General features: G+C 37.4%; 1 protein-coding gene across 1 annotated transcript in view; it reads right to left on the bottom strand.

Annotated features, from left to right (window-relative positions):
- Positions 1-219: 219 nt before the first annotated feature.
- The window catches only part of chrna11 (cholinergic receptor, nicotinic, alpha 11), a 53,232-nt gene continuing 36,420 nt past the window's right edge, over positions 220-17,031 (bottom strand). The window contains exons 7-10 of the mRNA XM_046843665.1: positions 12,816-13,010; positions 10,254-10,340; positions 8,845-8,954; positions 220-5,157 (exon numbers count right to left, since the gene is read on the bottom strand). Coding sequence (XP_046699621.1) covers positions 4,411-5,157; positions 8,845-8,954; positions 10,254-10,340; positions 12,816-13,010 — 1,139 coding nt within the window. The 3' untranslated portion in view covers positions 220-4,410. The remainder of the gene's footprint in view (positions 5,158-8,844; positions 8,955-10,253; positions 10,341-12,815; positions 13,011-17,031) is intronic.

The following is a 17,031-nucleotide window of genomic DNA, read 5'->3' as shown; positions in this document are numbered from 1 at the left end:
TCTCTCTCTCCTTTCTGAACGAGCCATCAATTAAAACCCCATCCAGCTAAGACCACACATCAGCATTTTCAGCACATCTGCCTCATCCTTTACTCTCATACCACTCTTATTCATTCATCCTTTGTTTTTTTCATCTAATAATACCAAGCAGGTCATGAAATAATCTACTGCAAAGCACAGTGTATTAGGAAAGAATATTTTATTTAATAGTCAGGAAATTGAGTGTCTGTGGTGTGTATGTATATGTGGCAACAAAAGTGCTGAGAACATCGAAATCTGTTTATAGCCTTTGTCAACCTCTCCAAGGCCTCTGACACTATCAAAAGAGAGCTCCTGTGGAATGTGCTTCATAAGTCCAAAGATACAATAAACCCCAACCCTTCTGTCTTCACCATCAATCATCACATACTCAGGTTGTTCCATCATTCCAGAATCTGGGCAGCATCTAACTGAGAACTGCAGCACTGACCGTGAAAGCAATTACTGGCTCAGAGAAGCATCAGGGACCTTTTTCAGTAGCAGAACTTCGGTGCATTTTGAGAGTCTCATGGCATAATCATGTACTGAGATACCTGCAAAGACTGCAGTCATTTTAAAGCAGCTGGCTAGTGCATGGCTGCCCTGTTGAGTGCTGTACAGCCAGCTACACTGTGACTTATGCATAGGAGGACAATCAAGAGAAATAACAATTAAGCAATTTACTAAGTTTTTACCAGGTTAAGCCTGAGAACTTCATGCATGTTGCTGCTGATCATGATTTCTGGCCGTAATGGTGCCTTGATGGGACACACAAGCTTGAAAGGACAGCTAGAGTATTGATTTTGCTGCCAGTAGCACTTACATGTGCTCTGTATTATGGCTCCACAAATAGAGGTGTGTGTGTGTGTGTCGAGAATATTAATTAGTGTTGACAATTAACTGGTGAATGTGAAGGAAAATCTGATTTCTTTTGATTAATGCACATGTAATATTGTTGGCATTGTAGAGGGAGTGAGATATTAATGATTTTCTCATTAATTTACTTTCAACCAGTCTTTGTACTCGTTCGATGAGAAGATGGAATACACAATTAATTCATTCATTCATTTTTGGTAAGTAGTTTATCCTGGCCAGGGTCACTTATAACCACACTTCACACCAGGATGACGGTCTCACACACACACACACACACACACACACATACATACATACATACATAGATGCACGTTAACACGCTTCAGATGACTGAAGCATATGCCCACAAAATGCATAGACATGGTCCTGAATGTTTCTTAATATCTCCTGCTCTGGACACCATCTAAGTCTGTGCTGTTGGTAAAAATGTAGTCGCTTCCAAAAGGTGGCTGCTGTTGTATTTCTGCTGAATCAGTTGTTTGATTAACCTGCACAGCTAAGCAATTAATAAAATCTTCTCTTTCCTCTCACTGTCATGTCCAAATTTATTTTTGTTATCATAAATACTATTTTTGCTTGCTCATGAAACTAATTCTAAGTGCCCGGTTTTGGTTGTGCTGTTATTTATAATGTAGTTCTGGTGCTCTAGATTTTGTCCATACCAAACCTTCTGGCTCACAATCTTAATTTTAATTGTCATAATTGGGGAGGTGAATAAGATGTTGAACTTCTAATTGGACGTTTGTGGGTTCAAATCCTAGCACCACCAAGCTGCCACTGCTGGGCCCTTGAGCAAGGCCCTTAACCTTCAATTACTCACATGTATAACTGAGATAAGTCTGGATAAGGTAAAGGGGCTTCTACTTGTCCCATATACATTACAGAACAGTGAAATTGTTTCTCTGCATATCCAAGTGATGTTAGGGAAGCTGAGGTCAGCCATGATACAGTGTACCTGGAGCACAGTGGGTTAAAGGCCTTGCTCAAGGGCCCAAAAGTTGCAGCTTAGCAAAACTGAGGCTTGAACCCATGGCATTCTGATCAGTAACCCAGAGCCTTGAATAAAAGGCTTTTGCATACCCCAGCTTGTCAGGAAGGTGGGGGGGTTTGCACAGGTTCAGCAACTCAAGGTTCAAGGACCCAATAGTGGCAGTGTAGCACTGCTGGGGCTTGAACCCCCAACCTTATGATCAGTAAAGATATGTAAAGTTCATTCTGAAAAAAAAAAATCTGAATTCTGGGTGGTGAATGTTTTTGTGTTGTAAAGTTGTAATCACTTTAACTTTAGTTATCTGGAGGTTACATGTCAGGCCAGCTATAAACAAATACATGGGATGCATTTTTCATTTATCTTTTCAGTAATGTTTCTGATGTCAGGGGGTGGAACAGGTCTTTCAATATCAAACTCCGGCAGTTTAGGTATAATCAATCAGACTCCAGCCCTATTACCTTCACAGCTCACTCCTTATAAACCAGTTATTTTCTGTGCTCATGTCCTTTCCTGTATGTTTTTATAATGAACAAATAATAGACCAAATTCAGACACATACAGTTCTTTCCCAGGCCTTACATAGGATGTAAAAAAAAGAAAACAAGCTGCTCTATTATAATTATTGACTACTGTTTAAATTGTTCAGAGCACTGAGACAGCATGACAATCAGTTTGTGCTCACTGTAATATGGAAAATTGCACTGCATAACTGCTTCCAGTCTACATCTTTCTAACGTCCTTATAGATGTTTAGATGTTTTGTGTGAGTGAGCTCACTGTCTCATTATGGGGTTTGGTTCAAAGTAACCAGTCTGAAATTCCAATGCTACATTATGAGTCATAAATGAGTCTCATTGGCGTTTCCTCATCTGAGTTGTGGAGAAATGGAAGTAGATTTTAGAATATTCTACCCATAGACTTACATAACTGCTCAATGTCTGTTTCATGGATTTTCCATTAACAATTAACCATAATAAGTTTGATGAATAAGTGCTATGGAATATTGAAAAAAAAAACAACAACTTGTAAATGTGAAACTGATGTATAAAACCTAAATGCATTGGGAGCATTGATGGCAAATGAGGAAATAGAGAAAAATAAAACCTAAAATATTAAAAACGTTTCAGCCACACTGCTTTCAGCACTACAGCACCTTCTACATACTTGGTATTATGTTTAGTCCAGCTGAATTACTTTTGACTAAATATACAATATGGTCTTCTGGTCTGAAAGTCAAATAGCGTGAAATGTGTTTAATGGTTAAGAAGAAAATAATGAGTGAATGTGTAGAGACTTGCAGCTTCTCTTACACTTCATTCTTTGGTAATCCACAGTTTCTGTTAACTGGGGGCAGTGGAAGTGAATATTTTGCATGTTTTTTTTTTTTTCTTTCCTCTTTGCAAACTTTGTGAGGTTGGGGAATAAAATGCCTGGAAGACTGTAAAAGTGTCGTTAGTGCCTGTGTGCCATTTCTCAGTGTATCTCAAGGGAATTTTTCCAATGTTCCATCCTGTTTTCTCATCGCTATCAATCTCTCTTTCTTTACCTTCTATAAGTCTAGTCTGTTGTTTTGTTTCATTTGAATGAAGTTGCATCTGTGTGCCATGTTTCAAAATGTGAGATGCTCTATTTTACTCCTCTCCCCCAAAGGGATTCCTGCTTTGCCTTTGTTCGTACTTCACGCTCTTACTTTTCACCGTCACTGTTTTGAATTCTTACACTCTTTAATTCACATCTTTTTTTTTTTTATGCCAATAAATAATAACAATCGATCACCAATCCCTTTTCTAACTTGCCTTCAATTCAATCCTCCTTCTCCTTTGACTTGTGCTCTCTTTCATTGCCTTTGTCCTCCCATCCGCTCTTCCCTCAGTGATGATTTACAATCTTCATCCCGCGGTCTCTTGGTAGGTTTAACGAGCATTCTGCATTGCATCCCCCCTTAATGTCTATATTCCTCAACTTCCTATTGCTTTACTGTATTTTGCTGCAAAAAGGCTTCTTACTCCTCTGTGTACTATTAAAAGAAAATAGGGAAAGTAAGCCTTATCCCCATTTTCTTCTTTTCTTCTCATGAAAGATTTTGGAAAAAATGTTTGGAAAAGTCAACACCATCTACACAAACATCCTGAGCCCCTCCTCCACTCTCGCTTTTGTTGCTCGCACTTACCAGCTCTTTTTTTTTCATTCAGTGCACCACACCCAAACATGCACATTCTCAAAATATATTTGGACACTTCACAGTGATCTTGTACTGCCCTATGATGACAAGACCATGTTACATTCTTTCAAATAAGAATTTAGTTCCCATTGACTCCCCTTTCTCTTTGAGGTTAATGTTTGTATGACAAATAAGTCAATTTCTGTCCATTTGTCTGTCTAGTATGTAAAGTTATAGAGTCCCGTTGTTTAATACACTTTATTTTTTCCCCCACAACTCGAAGGTCTTTGATGAACAGTCTGAAATATTTCCTCTGTACAGACAGGCTTTCCTGATCTACACATTGTGCATTCATTTGCATCCCATCAAATGAAATCCTTGGAAACTGCTTCGACAAAATTGGGCGCTGACATGAGGATGGAGATGGTACAGATGATGTTAAAGACACTGAAGGCAACAAGGCAGAGGCGATCAATGACAGCCCCTGCAAATTTCCACTGCTCTTTTACACTGTCACTTTCGTCCTGGGCTCTGAAACGCTCAGCAATGTAGCGCACTTCATCCAGGATAGCCTGCAGCTGTGGGTCTCCTGCACTGCCACTAGCTGCTGAGCATGAACAACCACCAGCACCACCCGAGACCGTACTGGGGCATCCAGGGGCTTCCAGGTTTGGTGTTGGGGGAGGTGGTGGAATGCTGAAATGCGGAGGCAAGTGAGGTGGTGGGCTGGATGACCCTGGTCGAGTGACAACACCTGATATGCTGTTCCTTGGGGCTGAGTCGGTCAATAACGGAGGCGGCGAGGCCTCATCCAAGCTTGGAAACCCAGTGTAGAGCAGGTTTCCGTTGTTGTTAACACTGTTAATTTGTAAGGGGATGTGGTTGGCATGGCCTGCTGCTTGCAAGAGGCTCTGAGGGTGAAGTGGATGTAGTGTGGTAGGCACATGATGGTGTTGGTGGTGGTCCACTGTGTTGGGAAGGCTGCCGGTATGGGAGCCTGAAGAGCAACGGCGTAAATGCGGAGCACATGGAGGACGCTCAGGGTCTTCACACTCACCAGGACGCTTCATGCGCAAAAACCAGGCCACCCACTGGAGCAGAACCAGCTGGACCTTAAAAAAAAGAAAGAAAAAAAAGGCAAATAATTGGGGAAGAAAAAAGCAATTACAGATAACCACATTGAATTAAAAACCTTTTCATCTTGGGCCTCAGTGATAAGGATGTTGGTATTCAAAATGATAAAAAAAAGTATAATAAAATGTTAAATATTATATCTCTTTTGTAATTGTGTAACCTTCAGTAGGTTTTCATTCTAATTAGTACTCAAGCAGCATGATTTATATAAGCGTGACAGTCTAGCAACTGTTAAAATGTGAAAGCTGTGGGATTCTGAGAATAAAGTCTTAATATCACAATGTATTTGTTATAAGTCCTCTAAAAAATTACTTGTGCAGTTCAATTTAAAAGCAAGAGAAATAGAGAAATATTTTCTTGCTTCTTAAATTAATCCGATCTTCTTGTTTGAAATTCCTGTGAAGCTTTGTAAAGCCACCAGAAGTCTTTTATTTCTTTATGAAAATAAATATACTGATATGATAATTGCCTGAACTTTCCAATTTTCACTTGAAAGATTGAACTTGAATGACAAACGAATCCTTTTCACTTTGTGAGTAAAATCTATTATGATTGGTTTTGTTACTTTGTGCATTTCCTTTCAAAATAATCAACATTATTCTAAGGAGATTACTGACTGCATTACTTAAACAGTAGTTGAAACAAACTTTTACCTCAAATCTAAGGGGAAAAATGTGATTCTGATAGCTAAAGACTTGTCTAGGTCCAGTTTCATGAGTATCACATACATTTAGTATCATTTCAATTATTCACAATTTGGACTTCCTCCCACAATTCTGGGCAGAGAAAGGCATAAACCATAATGATATATTTAGCTAAAAATGTCTTGCTGTGCACGGTAGAGAAAAATGCTGGCTTAGGAGACGAGCCTATTCCTCACATTAACATCAAACAAGCTTTTTAAATAAATAGTTCATAGAAATCATTATATATGCTTCATTATGAAAAGAAAAATAGGCATAATAAGAAAAAAGTCTCTACACAGTTATAAGTATAGAAGGGGTTAATATTCAGTGGTGTAAAGTATTTGAGTAAATGTACTTTGTTACTGTACTTAAGTAATTTTTTAGCTACTTTCTAGTTTTACTGAGTGTCCAAAATATAAGCGGTTTTGCTCTACTCAACTACATTTATGATTCAATGTATGTACCTTTAACTCCACTATATTTTAATTGACAGTGACTGTTACCAATTGGTAACAGTCACTGTCAATTAAAATATAGTGGAGTTAAAGGTACATACATTGACGTCGTTGCACCTCTGTTGAAGACGTCATTACGGCTCAACACTCCTCTACCCGCATCTGCTACCTGTAAATGACTTCTTCATCGCCACTACCCTCTTTTTCAGTCCAAAAAGAGCTCGAAAACTTTGAGAACCAGCTTTTGTTGAAGTTGAATACAAATATTGCCCCTCTCTGAGACTGAAGGTGCATCCAATGTGGGGTTCCACATGGGGGGGGGCACAAGAGGGGCATTGCATGTAATGTATTTATTCTTAAATTTACTCTCTTTATTTGGCATGGGAAGGGTCTTGAATACCCCTCAGAAAATTTGCATTTGCCCCCTGTCAATAAATTGTTTCTCTATAATGCAACTTTTTTTTTGATCCAACAGCCCTTTGGTTTTTGGCCCATCATAGGAGTTTGGCACTTCTGGTATATAGTATAGATATCAAATAATTCTGTACCTTTTTGGAATGTAAGTGTGTTATACTACATGTAAGTAAGCTTTCTTTTAAGAATTTGGTACATTATTTAATGCACCCGCAGGTCAGATGACACAATAACAGTGACATGCAGAATAATGACAACAAAATGAACAAAAATCCTCAATGATGACTTTAAAATATTTCCTTTTGCTATCATACAAATTCCTCTTTGGAAAATGACCAATTCATAAAGCCAGTCCTGTCAATGTTTCTGACCCAAATAGAGACAACAGGAACAGACAGTGGCTGACACTGTGTCTGTGTTTGGGCTGCACAAACACTCAGTACAGTATTTTTTTTCCCGCTTTATGCATGCATATGCTGCAATACATCTTGAATTTTTAATGACTGATGTAGAAACTTATATTATGAAAATACTACACTCACTTTAACTGCTCTAATGCCAAGTCAAAATCAACTAAAATCATTTTCATTATCCCACACAAATGTAAAATAGTGAAGAAATTGCACTGAGCCAACGTAAGACGTGCTTTGTTAAGATCAACGTGCCTGTGAATAATAATAGACATTTTCTCCAGTGTAATTCTAAGGCCATGACACATTGCCAGTAGCTGTTCAAGTCAGATTTAACATATAAACCCCACTTTTCATGGTGGCATTTGGTGTATTTGGTGGAGTTAATTGTCCAGATTTGCACATCTATGCTATTATGATAATCTTACTGGGAAGAATTTCTTCTAGATTGTTGAATGTGGCTGTATGGTTCAATTGGTACTCCAGCTCATCCTGAGTTAATATACTTTAACCTTAACCCTCTTAGTTTAAGTGAAGGGGAACTGTAATTTTTAGAGTAACATTGTAACATTGTGGCGATTGCTTGCAGAAATAGCACTTACTAAGTGCGTACAGTGTTCAGATGTAACTTTCTGATGCGGGCTTGTGTGTTCTGCTTCAGAATGTCTTGGTAGTCTTGAGAATTCAATGTATTTTTAAATTAATGGCATTTGGCAGACACCTTTATCCAAAGCAACTTTTATCTTATTCATACAACTGAGCCACTATAGGGGTTAAGGGTTTTGCTCAGGGGCCCAGAAGTGGCAGCTTGGTGTGGTTGGGATTTGAACTTGTGACCTTTGGATTCAAAATCCAATGCCTTCACCACTAAGCTACCACCTACCCAGACACAAAGCAGCTCCAAAAACCTAAACGAGCTTCCTCCATGTTTCACACTTTTTTAATTTTTTCTTTTATACATACAACTATTGTGCCTTGGCAAAAAGTTGTCTAATCTGTCCAAAGGATATTTCATTGAAGCATTACAGCTTTTAAATATGCATAGCAGCAGATTCCAGTGTGCCTTTTTTGTATGTTTTTCTTTCAACAGTGAAGTCAAATTTCCTTTTGCAGCCACATCCAGGGAGGCTGAATATAATCTAATGAACCATGAACTTTTAATATTTGTAACCATAGTCACAGGAACATCATACTGGCTTGAGATAGTATTAGAGCCAATAACATTTAACATGCTTGCCCTCCTCAGACAACGCTGTCCTTTACTTTGGTTCATGCTTAGTATGGTGCACACAATGATACCAAAGAGTGACTGCTTCTCCATTTAAATAGGCTGAATGCCTGATGAATGTCTTATCACAAGATAGCAAGAATGTGCATTAGCAATTAATTAAAATAAACATTCTGGAAAAACGAAATAATTCAATTACTGATATTTCTTTAGAGGTAATAACAAATGTGTCTGTAATCTTTTCATTTGTTCAATTATTTGAAATATTCTGTTTAATCCAAATGTCAAAGCAAAGTCAGATTTCTATTAAATTGAATTAACCATGATGGATACTTTTGTCTAATTCAGGTTAGTTCTTCTAGCAGGGATTTCAACAAATCTGCTCGTATCCGTACGTTATTTATGATTTATGAACCTGCTGGTAAAATATATGCGTGTAGGTTTGTGTGTGTGGTTGTAAGGAGAGATTTACCCATTTAGGCATGTTTCCCCCATTCGGATCGTGATGATGATATTGTAGTACAACCACAGTTGCTATAACTGACATCCCAACAATGATCATTATACTGGCAAAGTACTGCCCTGAGAGAGAGAGAGAGAGAGAGAGAGAGAGAGAGAGAGAGAGAGAGAGAGAGAAAGAAGAGGGGGGGCATTAATGTTTGATTTATATTCTTCTTTAAAAAAATGGATTCGAACCATAAAAAAAGCATTCATACTTTGCCTAAAATAAGACATGGAAAAAAATGCAATACAGAGAACAGCAGTTTATGTAAAAAGAGATCACCATGGTTATAAATATTAAAGAGAAAAAGTATGACAGAATGAAAAACAGCAAGTTATTCAGTCATCATTCATAATTTAACACATATAGAGCAGATGAACTTTAAATGTTAAATGGATAAGAGTATGGGGCCAGAATTTCCCAGCCATATGTGGTTCTTCCTCAAACTTACCCCAATGTTACACTATTGCATTTCAATCCAATACATTTTCCCTTGATTTCAACTAGGGGGCCCAAATCTGTTTTAACTTGACAATGCCCTTGTACACGAAGCCAGCTCCAGGAAGATATGTTTTACAGTACATGGGTTGGAGTGGAAGATCTTGAGTGTCCTTCTACAGAGCTCTGACCTTAACTCTATTGAACACATTTGGGGAGATAAATGTGCATGCTGACTGCATCCCAGGTTTCCTCACCTCACCTACATCAGTAGCTGAATTTACTAACACCCTTGTGGCTGAATGAGCACAAATCTCCACAAGCACACTCCAAAATCTAGTGAAACATCTTCCTAGAAGAGTGAAGGTTATTATAACAGCAAATGGGGTCTTAATGTGGAAGGGGATGTTCAAAAAGCACATATGAATGAAAGGTGTGTGTGTGTGTGTGTGTGTGTGTGTGTGTGTGTGTGTGTGTGTGTGTGTGTGTGTGTGTGTATCTTTCAAAAGCACTTGGTATATAGCATTTTTATTTCAGCACCTCTTTACTCAATTTTTCTTTTACTGTCATATAATTTATTTCCTATTCAGAATGTATTAATTCTATTACGTTTTAAAGATAAGCAAATGGTCCGATCATCTAACCAACACCAGGGAATTTCGCTGTAGGCTCAACCTGAGATATATACAGTCTGAGACATACTATTACCACCCGCATCTATAATGACATCATACCAGACTACTCCTGCTGGTTAAGTGAACTCTAAATGAGGACAAAATGGATGAGTCATATACTAGGTTAAGGGTACAGAAATGTTCACACACACACACACACACACACACACACACACACACACACACACACACAAACACACACATACACACACACAAAGGTTTGTATGACTCCAGGGGCTTGTTGTACTGTGTTGCACACATACTGACCTATAAGTGGAATGGAGTCAGAGGTTGCAGGCATAATTTCTGCCACCAGTAACATGAAGACTGTTAGTGATAGCAGAACTGTAATACCTGTAGAAAAGAGATAAAACAATAATAAATTATGTATTTTATATATTCAAATTGTAAATGGAATGGTTAATAACTAATACAACTAAACAACAAAGTGGCACTTAAATCCTTAATACTTACATTTCCAGTTATAAAAAATATATACAAAAGGCTAAAACAAATGAAGGAGACTCTTTTGGATTGTCTAATGAATGATAAGAAGTTTACTTAGAATGCGTTAGATATTTAAAATTCAGTGTAAACATAGAAATCGTGCATGCAGAAGATGAGAATTACTACCTGGCGATAAATATTTGCACTTAGATGAGGCAAAACTGGCCAGCTGGATGTATGTGTATGGTTCACCTATCACTGGATTCAACTAAAAAAAAGAATTACACCAGGCCATTTGTCTTCCCCAATCTCACTTTATTCCTGTTCATGTCCTCCTTTCCCTCCCTCTCTCTGCTATTCATCTCTTCCTCTGCTTCTCGTGCCCATCAATTTACACCCCTCTCTATTTCTTACTAAATCTTCCTCAATCTTCTTTTATTTTCTTTTGTAATTTTTGTATTTAAATTTCAAAAGTGCACTCCTGGCATACCATATAAAAGAAAAAAAGCAACTATCACAACCACCAGTATTCCCCACAATCAATAAACATGATGGATGGGCCTTTAGGAAAATGCTATTAATGAATGAACTCCGAGAAAAAATGGAGAAACATCCATAACTGTCTAGTTTCAGCCGATGGAAAATATAAAAGTCCACAAGGGACACACTGCAGGTACAAGGTAAAACATGAGCAAACTACTTTCATAAATCCGAAATAAAATAAACGTACAGTCTCAAATGATCACAAAACCATGTGAAAAGGACATGACATCTAATCATGTTTTTATATGTATATATGTATATGTCAATCATGTGGCAGCCTGATCTGAGTTTCAAATCGTGCATGTTTGTCTGTGCCAGATTTGCAGAAAATACTGAAATACTGAAATGTTTTACCGACTGAAACACCTTGCTGATGAGTGAGGTCAGAAGACAATGACCAGACTGCTCTGAGCTGACAGGAAAACTAACTAAAATAATTATTCTTCACAACCATGGTGAAAATCATATCAAAATGCAGAACACATCCAACTTGTAGTTGGGCTACAAAAACAAAAAAACAGATTAGGTTTCACTCCTGTCAGCCAAGAACAGGAATCTGAGGGTATCATGAGCACAGAACTTATCAAAGAGACATTTTCACCTACTGAACTGTCCCTCACTCATTGTTTTTTATTTTTGGTGTTGCTCAATTCAACCTAAACTCTGCAGACATTTGAGTAAAAATAGCATAATTTAATTTAAATATCAAAACTGGCAATAGCAATACCCTGAAAAATGGTCTAGCTACTGTAAAAGCAAGACTTGAACCATTGTGGAGAAAGCTGGAGATAGCAATACACAAAAATTCCCCATTCAATGTCAGATTGATCGTGAGCATCTCCTGAAAATGTTCCAGGCCCCTAGCACACTGTTTCATATTCACCTAACAGGAAAGGATCTAAACCAAGCCTCTGCCAAAAAGCCCAGACAAGAAGCTGTTGAATAAAAGTATTATAGTTCAGTCATCAGCCCCCATCAGCGTCAAGGCTCAGTGCCTTGTAAATGTCAGACCCTGAAAAAAATTGCTACTTCGACCCAAAAAGTCCGTTCCATTTTGGCTAGAGGCGTGATTGAAATGGAATATCCCACAGTTCATCATCAGCATACTTTCTTAGGCAGAAGATGACCAGTGAGTCCATATGCTTGGTAATTTGGAATGGTCACACTGCTTTGTAAAATACTTTCACTTTCACATTCTTAAGCTAACAGGCATAATTTATTACATCTGCAAGATGCATGCTTCCATCTTCCCATTGCCTCAGCATGCTTATGCTTTCGAATGTGCCTTCCAATTTTAAAGCACCTTTCCATTTAGTCCTGAAGTGTATAACTTACTTATAAAGTAGTGGCAGACATTCACCAGGTTATTCTGGCAGTCATGAGGGGTGAAATAGAATGCTGCACATGTAGGTTTCCTGTAATGCTGAGTCAGCAACAATGTGGCAGGAACTGAGAAGGCAAGCTCATGGGAATAATTTGATCACTTCTGATTTCTTATAATCTTATTCTTTTGTAAAACATTTGATTTTGCATTTAGTGATGTGTAAAGGTTTCTGTGTAAACAAAAAAAAATGTTGGATCGATTTCACCTTAGGGCAAGCAGTAAAGTCAAGATACTGGAGATGGGCCAAATTTATAATGTATTGTCCTCTTGTAAAGCTTTTGTGTAAACAAGAATAACATTATATAGGAAACTTGTAGGTGTTTGTTTTGCAAAGTGGAACTCGTCACTTTAAATAACTAATAAAGCTAGATGAATACAAAAGATGCAAAAACAAAAATGGTAAAAAAAAAAAAATTAAAAACTCCCATCTCTTCTCTCTTACTCTGTCTCATTACCCAGTGAGATCTTCTCTCCAGAATCAGCAGGTAGCACAAAAATCAGTAGAGTCATGGAGGAGAGCAGTACGCAGGGAATGAGGAGGTTCAGGGCGTAGTAGAGCGTTCGTCTACGGATGGTAACCACAAATGTCACGTCTGGGTATGGCTCCTTACAGCAGTCATAGAAAACCTCATTCCTTGTCCCAGGCACACCTTAGTGTATAAATAAAGAGTGAGAAAAATTGAGCAGAAAACATAATAATTAATAATCTTAATCTTAATAATTATTCAAATTAAATTTCTAACAAATAAAAAAGACAGAAAGTTGTGAGGTTCTGTTGAAACATAGATCAATAGGCTTGTTTGATGAAAGAAGCTCAGTTTGTGTCCATGCAGTAGCCTGCCATTCTAGAGATCTGCCCTACTGTTTCTTCAAAAAGAATGGATTTTCTAAGCCATCACAACTGAACCCACCACTGAGTTTCACTACTTTTATATTCTCAACAACTGACCATTCTCATTTCATCTCTCGTACCGTCCAAAATACTGTATACAAAAAGAAGACATCCACATTAAACGTAATTGTCCCTTGGTGTCAATACAAATGAACACAGTGTGTGTGTGTGTGTGTGTGTGTGTGTGTGTGTGTGTGTGTGTGTGTGTGTGTGCAAGCGTGTGTGCGTTTGCTGCCATGAATCAGACTGACATCACATTCAGCATGTATTCCCACCCTGTGCCCAGTGTCTCTGAATCCACAGACTTCCAAGACTTGCAGTGTATTTACTGAAAATTTAATTCAGATCTACTTTCACTTAGACACTTAATTCAGTTAAATGTAATGTAATTAGCAGCTGGCAGATGAGATAGAGATGAAATGAATGTAATGGGGATCAGTCAGATTAACTTCACAAAGTCAGACCTTGTTTTGATGCCTAAAGATCTCAAAAAAGGCACTGCTTTAATCACACATCAGCCCTGATTGATTTGTGTTTACTGCAGTAGAAATTACACGGCAATACTTTTTTAAAAAGTTTTTTAAAGGTTAGGACATTTTACATGAAAGTCCTGTCCACAACCCACTACCGTGAAATAAAATGTCCATTAGTCATACTATTGACAAAATATGTTCTTTATGCAAACATTTTATTAAATTAAGTTTCACAGTATCATCTCAACCTCTAACCATCTTATCTTAAGTCTTATCTTAAGTCACCCTTATCCAGAGCAAGTTACAACTGAGCAGTTGAGAATTAAGGGCCTTTCTCAAGGGCCCAGCAGCAGTGGTTGACAGTAACGAAGGGTTAATATTCGTGTTAAGTAGATACCACCAAGCGGCAATGATGGTTTTAGCTCCTCACTGCTTCAGCTACTGGGCGAGTAAGACATACTCTAGAAGGACAGAACATTACAACTCCTTGGCTATTTGTAGCCATAAGGTACATACAACATCTATATCTTTATATGTCTTTTAAATTAGCCTTTAAGCTGCACTGGAGATACTGAACTCAGGTTAGGGTTAGGGTTCAGGACCTATTCAGTACATTCCCAGAAAATCTTTATGACATCACCCCAATTAAAGGTAACCAAATCTATAAGTGCTATTTTTAATAACAATTCAACTGGACTAATTAGGCTGTAATTGTTTTGTTGCTGCATACTATAAATTATAATGTTATGCAAGATAAACTAAATATTATTGCTCTATGTGTAAAAGCATAGCAGGCAACAGAGCATAAGCCGTTATAAGTGATATACAGTTATTAACCTATTTCATTAAATGCATTAGCATTTACTATCCTCATAACGAGAAGAGGGACAAAGCTGCATACACACTTTATTTTTTCTATGTTGCCCCCCTACGTCTTTCCTCTTTTTTTCTTAATTGGGCTCCTGAGGATTTAGAGTATTTTTCGTCATCCTTAATTATAATTTGGATTCGGTTCTCCTTACTGAATAAAATTATTGTTTTATTTATAATTTTTTTGTGTGGCTGCCACATGCTCTACCTTAATTGGTGGCTTGCTGCATTCTTTACCAGTTACATTTGTATCCACTCATAAATAAAAAGGAATGACTGATTTTGCCAAATCTAGTTGAGTAAAAAGTAAGACTTTGAAATGTAATGAAGTTAAAGTAAAAGCCTCCGCAAACAGAAATAATTGAGTAAAGTACAGATACGCAAAAAAAAAACACTTAAGTTCCGAAACGAATTATTTACTTCATTACTGTCCACCACTGATCCAGAGTCCATAGCCGTAACCAATGAACTACCACGCTCCATTTCATGTTCCTTATCTCTGTTCCATTAATGAAATGCAATGTAGTCTTTTAGGACCAGTTTCTCCTTCTCATTTACTGCATACTTTATAGTCTTTCATATGAAGTCTTATTTCTACACCACCGGTTTTCCCTTTCTGCCTCCATAAATTAAAAAAAAGCCTTAAATGTCTATGCAATTAAAACCCAAGCTTGTTTCCTGGTACAGTCCCAGAATTTATAAAAACAATCGCACAACCATTTTTTTGGAAAAAAAAAATAGATCTATATTTACTGAAAACTTTTAGCTTATCAATTGTAACTAGGTTTCTTGAAAAAAAATTTGGGCAGGGTTTTTCTTACAATTTTTAAAAAATCATATTAGAGGACGTATCCTGTGCTGTGTTTTAGAAGAAACAAAAAAATGCAAGGAAAACAGATAAGAAATGTGAACAACGTTGAGAAAGAAATCTTGAATGATTGTGTAAGAGTGATTTTAATGATTTATAATCATACACTTGGTGTCACCCAGATGAGGATGGATTTTGAGTCAAGGTTTCCTCCTAATTTCATCTAAGGGAGTTTTTCCTTGCCACAGTCACCCCAGGCTTGCTTATTGGGGATAAATGCACACAAATCTGTTACATTACGTTACATTATATTACATTATATTACATTACATTACATTATATTACATGTTTACTATAGAAATAAACTTAATTATTTAAAATTAATTGATTCAGAGGAATCATTTTCATTTTAATCCCATTAAAATCTTTGGAATGTGCTAGAGAAGATTTTACAGAGAGGTTCAACTCTCCTGTGCTTAATATAAGAAGCCAGGCAATAACTAATGCAACTCTTGATGGAAATCGATGTTGTGGCATTCTATATTTTGTTGAAATAATGCCACAGCAAATGCATGCCACCTTTACAGTACCTTCCCTGCCATGATTTTATTAAATTTGTCTGGATTATTTGTTAATGTTGAGGATGTTGAGATCAGTCAATTATCTCCTGCATGAGTACAACTAGTTCAAAACGCTGCAGTTCAGAGGAAACATATAACCCTGCTTTTAGCTTCTCTGCATTGGCTTCCATTTGATCTTTACATTCGGTTTTATTGCTTGATATTAAAACCTTAAACTGACTGCCCCATTCTTCGATTGTGGACATGTGCTTTCTACACACACTGCTTCAAACCCCTTAAGGGTATCCTCACAGTCTTTCTGACTGCTCCTTGATCTCAGCTAAGACAGAAAGGTCCTTGTTTTTTTTGTTTTTTTTATGACTGCTGAACTGAAGCTCTGGAACAGTCTACCATACATGTCAAACATACTTCATCTCTATCCCCTTTATAAAAGCAACCCCCAAAACATATATCTTTCCCTTCAAAGCCTTTAGGAATGATTAAAGGAATATTGTATAGTGTTTGTGTGTGTGTGTGTGTGTGTGTGTGTGTGTGTGTGTGTGTGTGATTTGTGGGTATATATACTGTTTTTCTGTGTATGTTTTATGTCTAAAGCAGAAAACAATGCTACCTGGTTTATCTTTTGTACCAACTTTATTCTGGTCAGACTCGCAGTGGATCCAGAACCTATTCTGGGAACACTGGGCATGTGGTGGCTAGCTTTGCTATCTTCGAACCTAATGCCAATTTATTCTAACCAATCTACCTATTGGCATAAAGAACCCACTCAAACATGAGGAGAACATGCACAGAAATACTGTACAGACAGAAACCTGAGCTCACAATAGAACTGGGAACACTGGAGCTGTGACACAGCAACAATATTTGCTGCACCACCCAGCTGCCTGCAAGCTAATTTATAATCTCATTTTATTTGAAACTCTATCAAAATGCTAAGTAAGTTTTTAGTTTGACCAGCATATGGAAGTAATTTTCCTCTTAGTAAATAGTTATTGATACAACAAAAGGCTCAGTTTACAATCCTTGCAAAAAGTGATTTTTTTCACC

Source organism: Silurus meridionalis, chromosome 29, assembly GCF_014805685.1.
Source record: "Silurus meridionalis isolate SWU-2019-XX chromosome 29, ASM1480568v1, whole genome shotgun sequence".
Taxonomy (NCBI): Eukaryota; Metazoa; Chordata; class Actinopteri; order Siluriformes; family Siluridae; genus Silurus; species Silurus meridionalis.
Note: the sequence above shows the minus strand (reverse complement) of the source record. Positions and strands in the feature narration are given on the sequence as shown.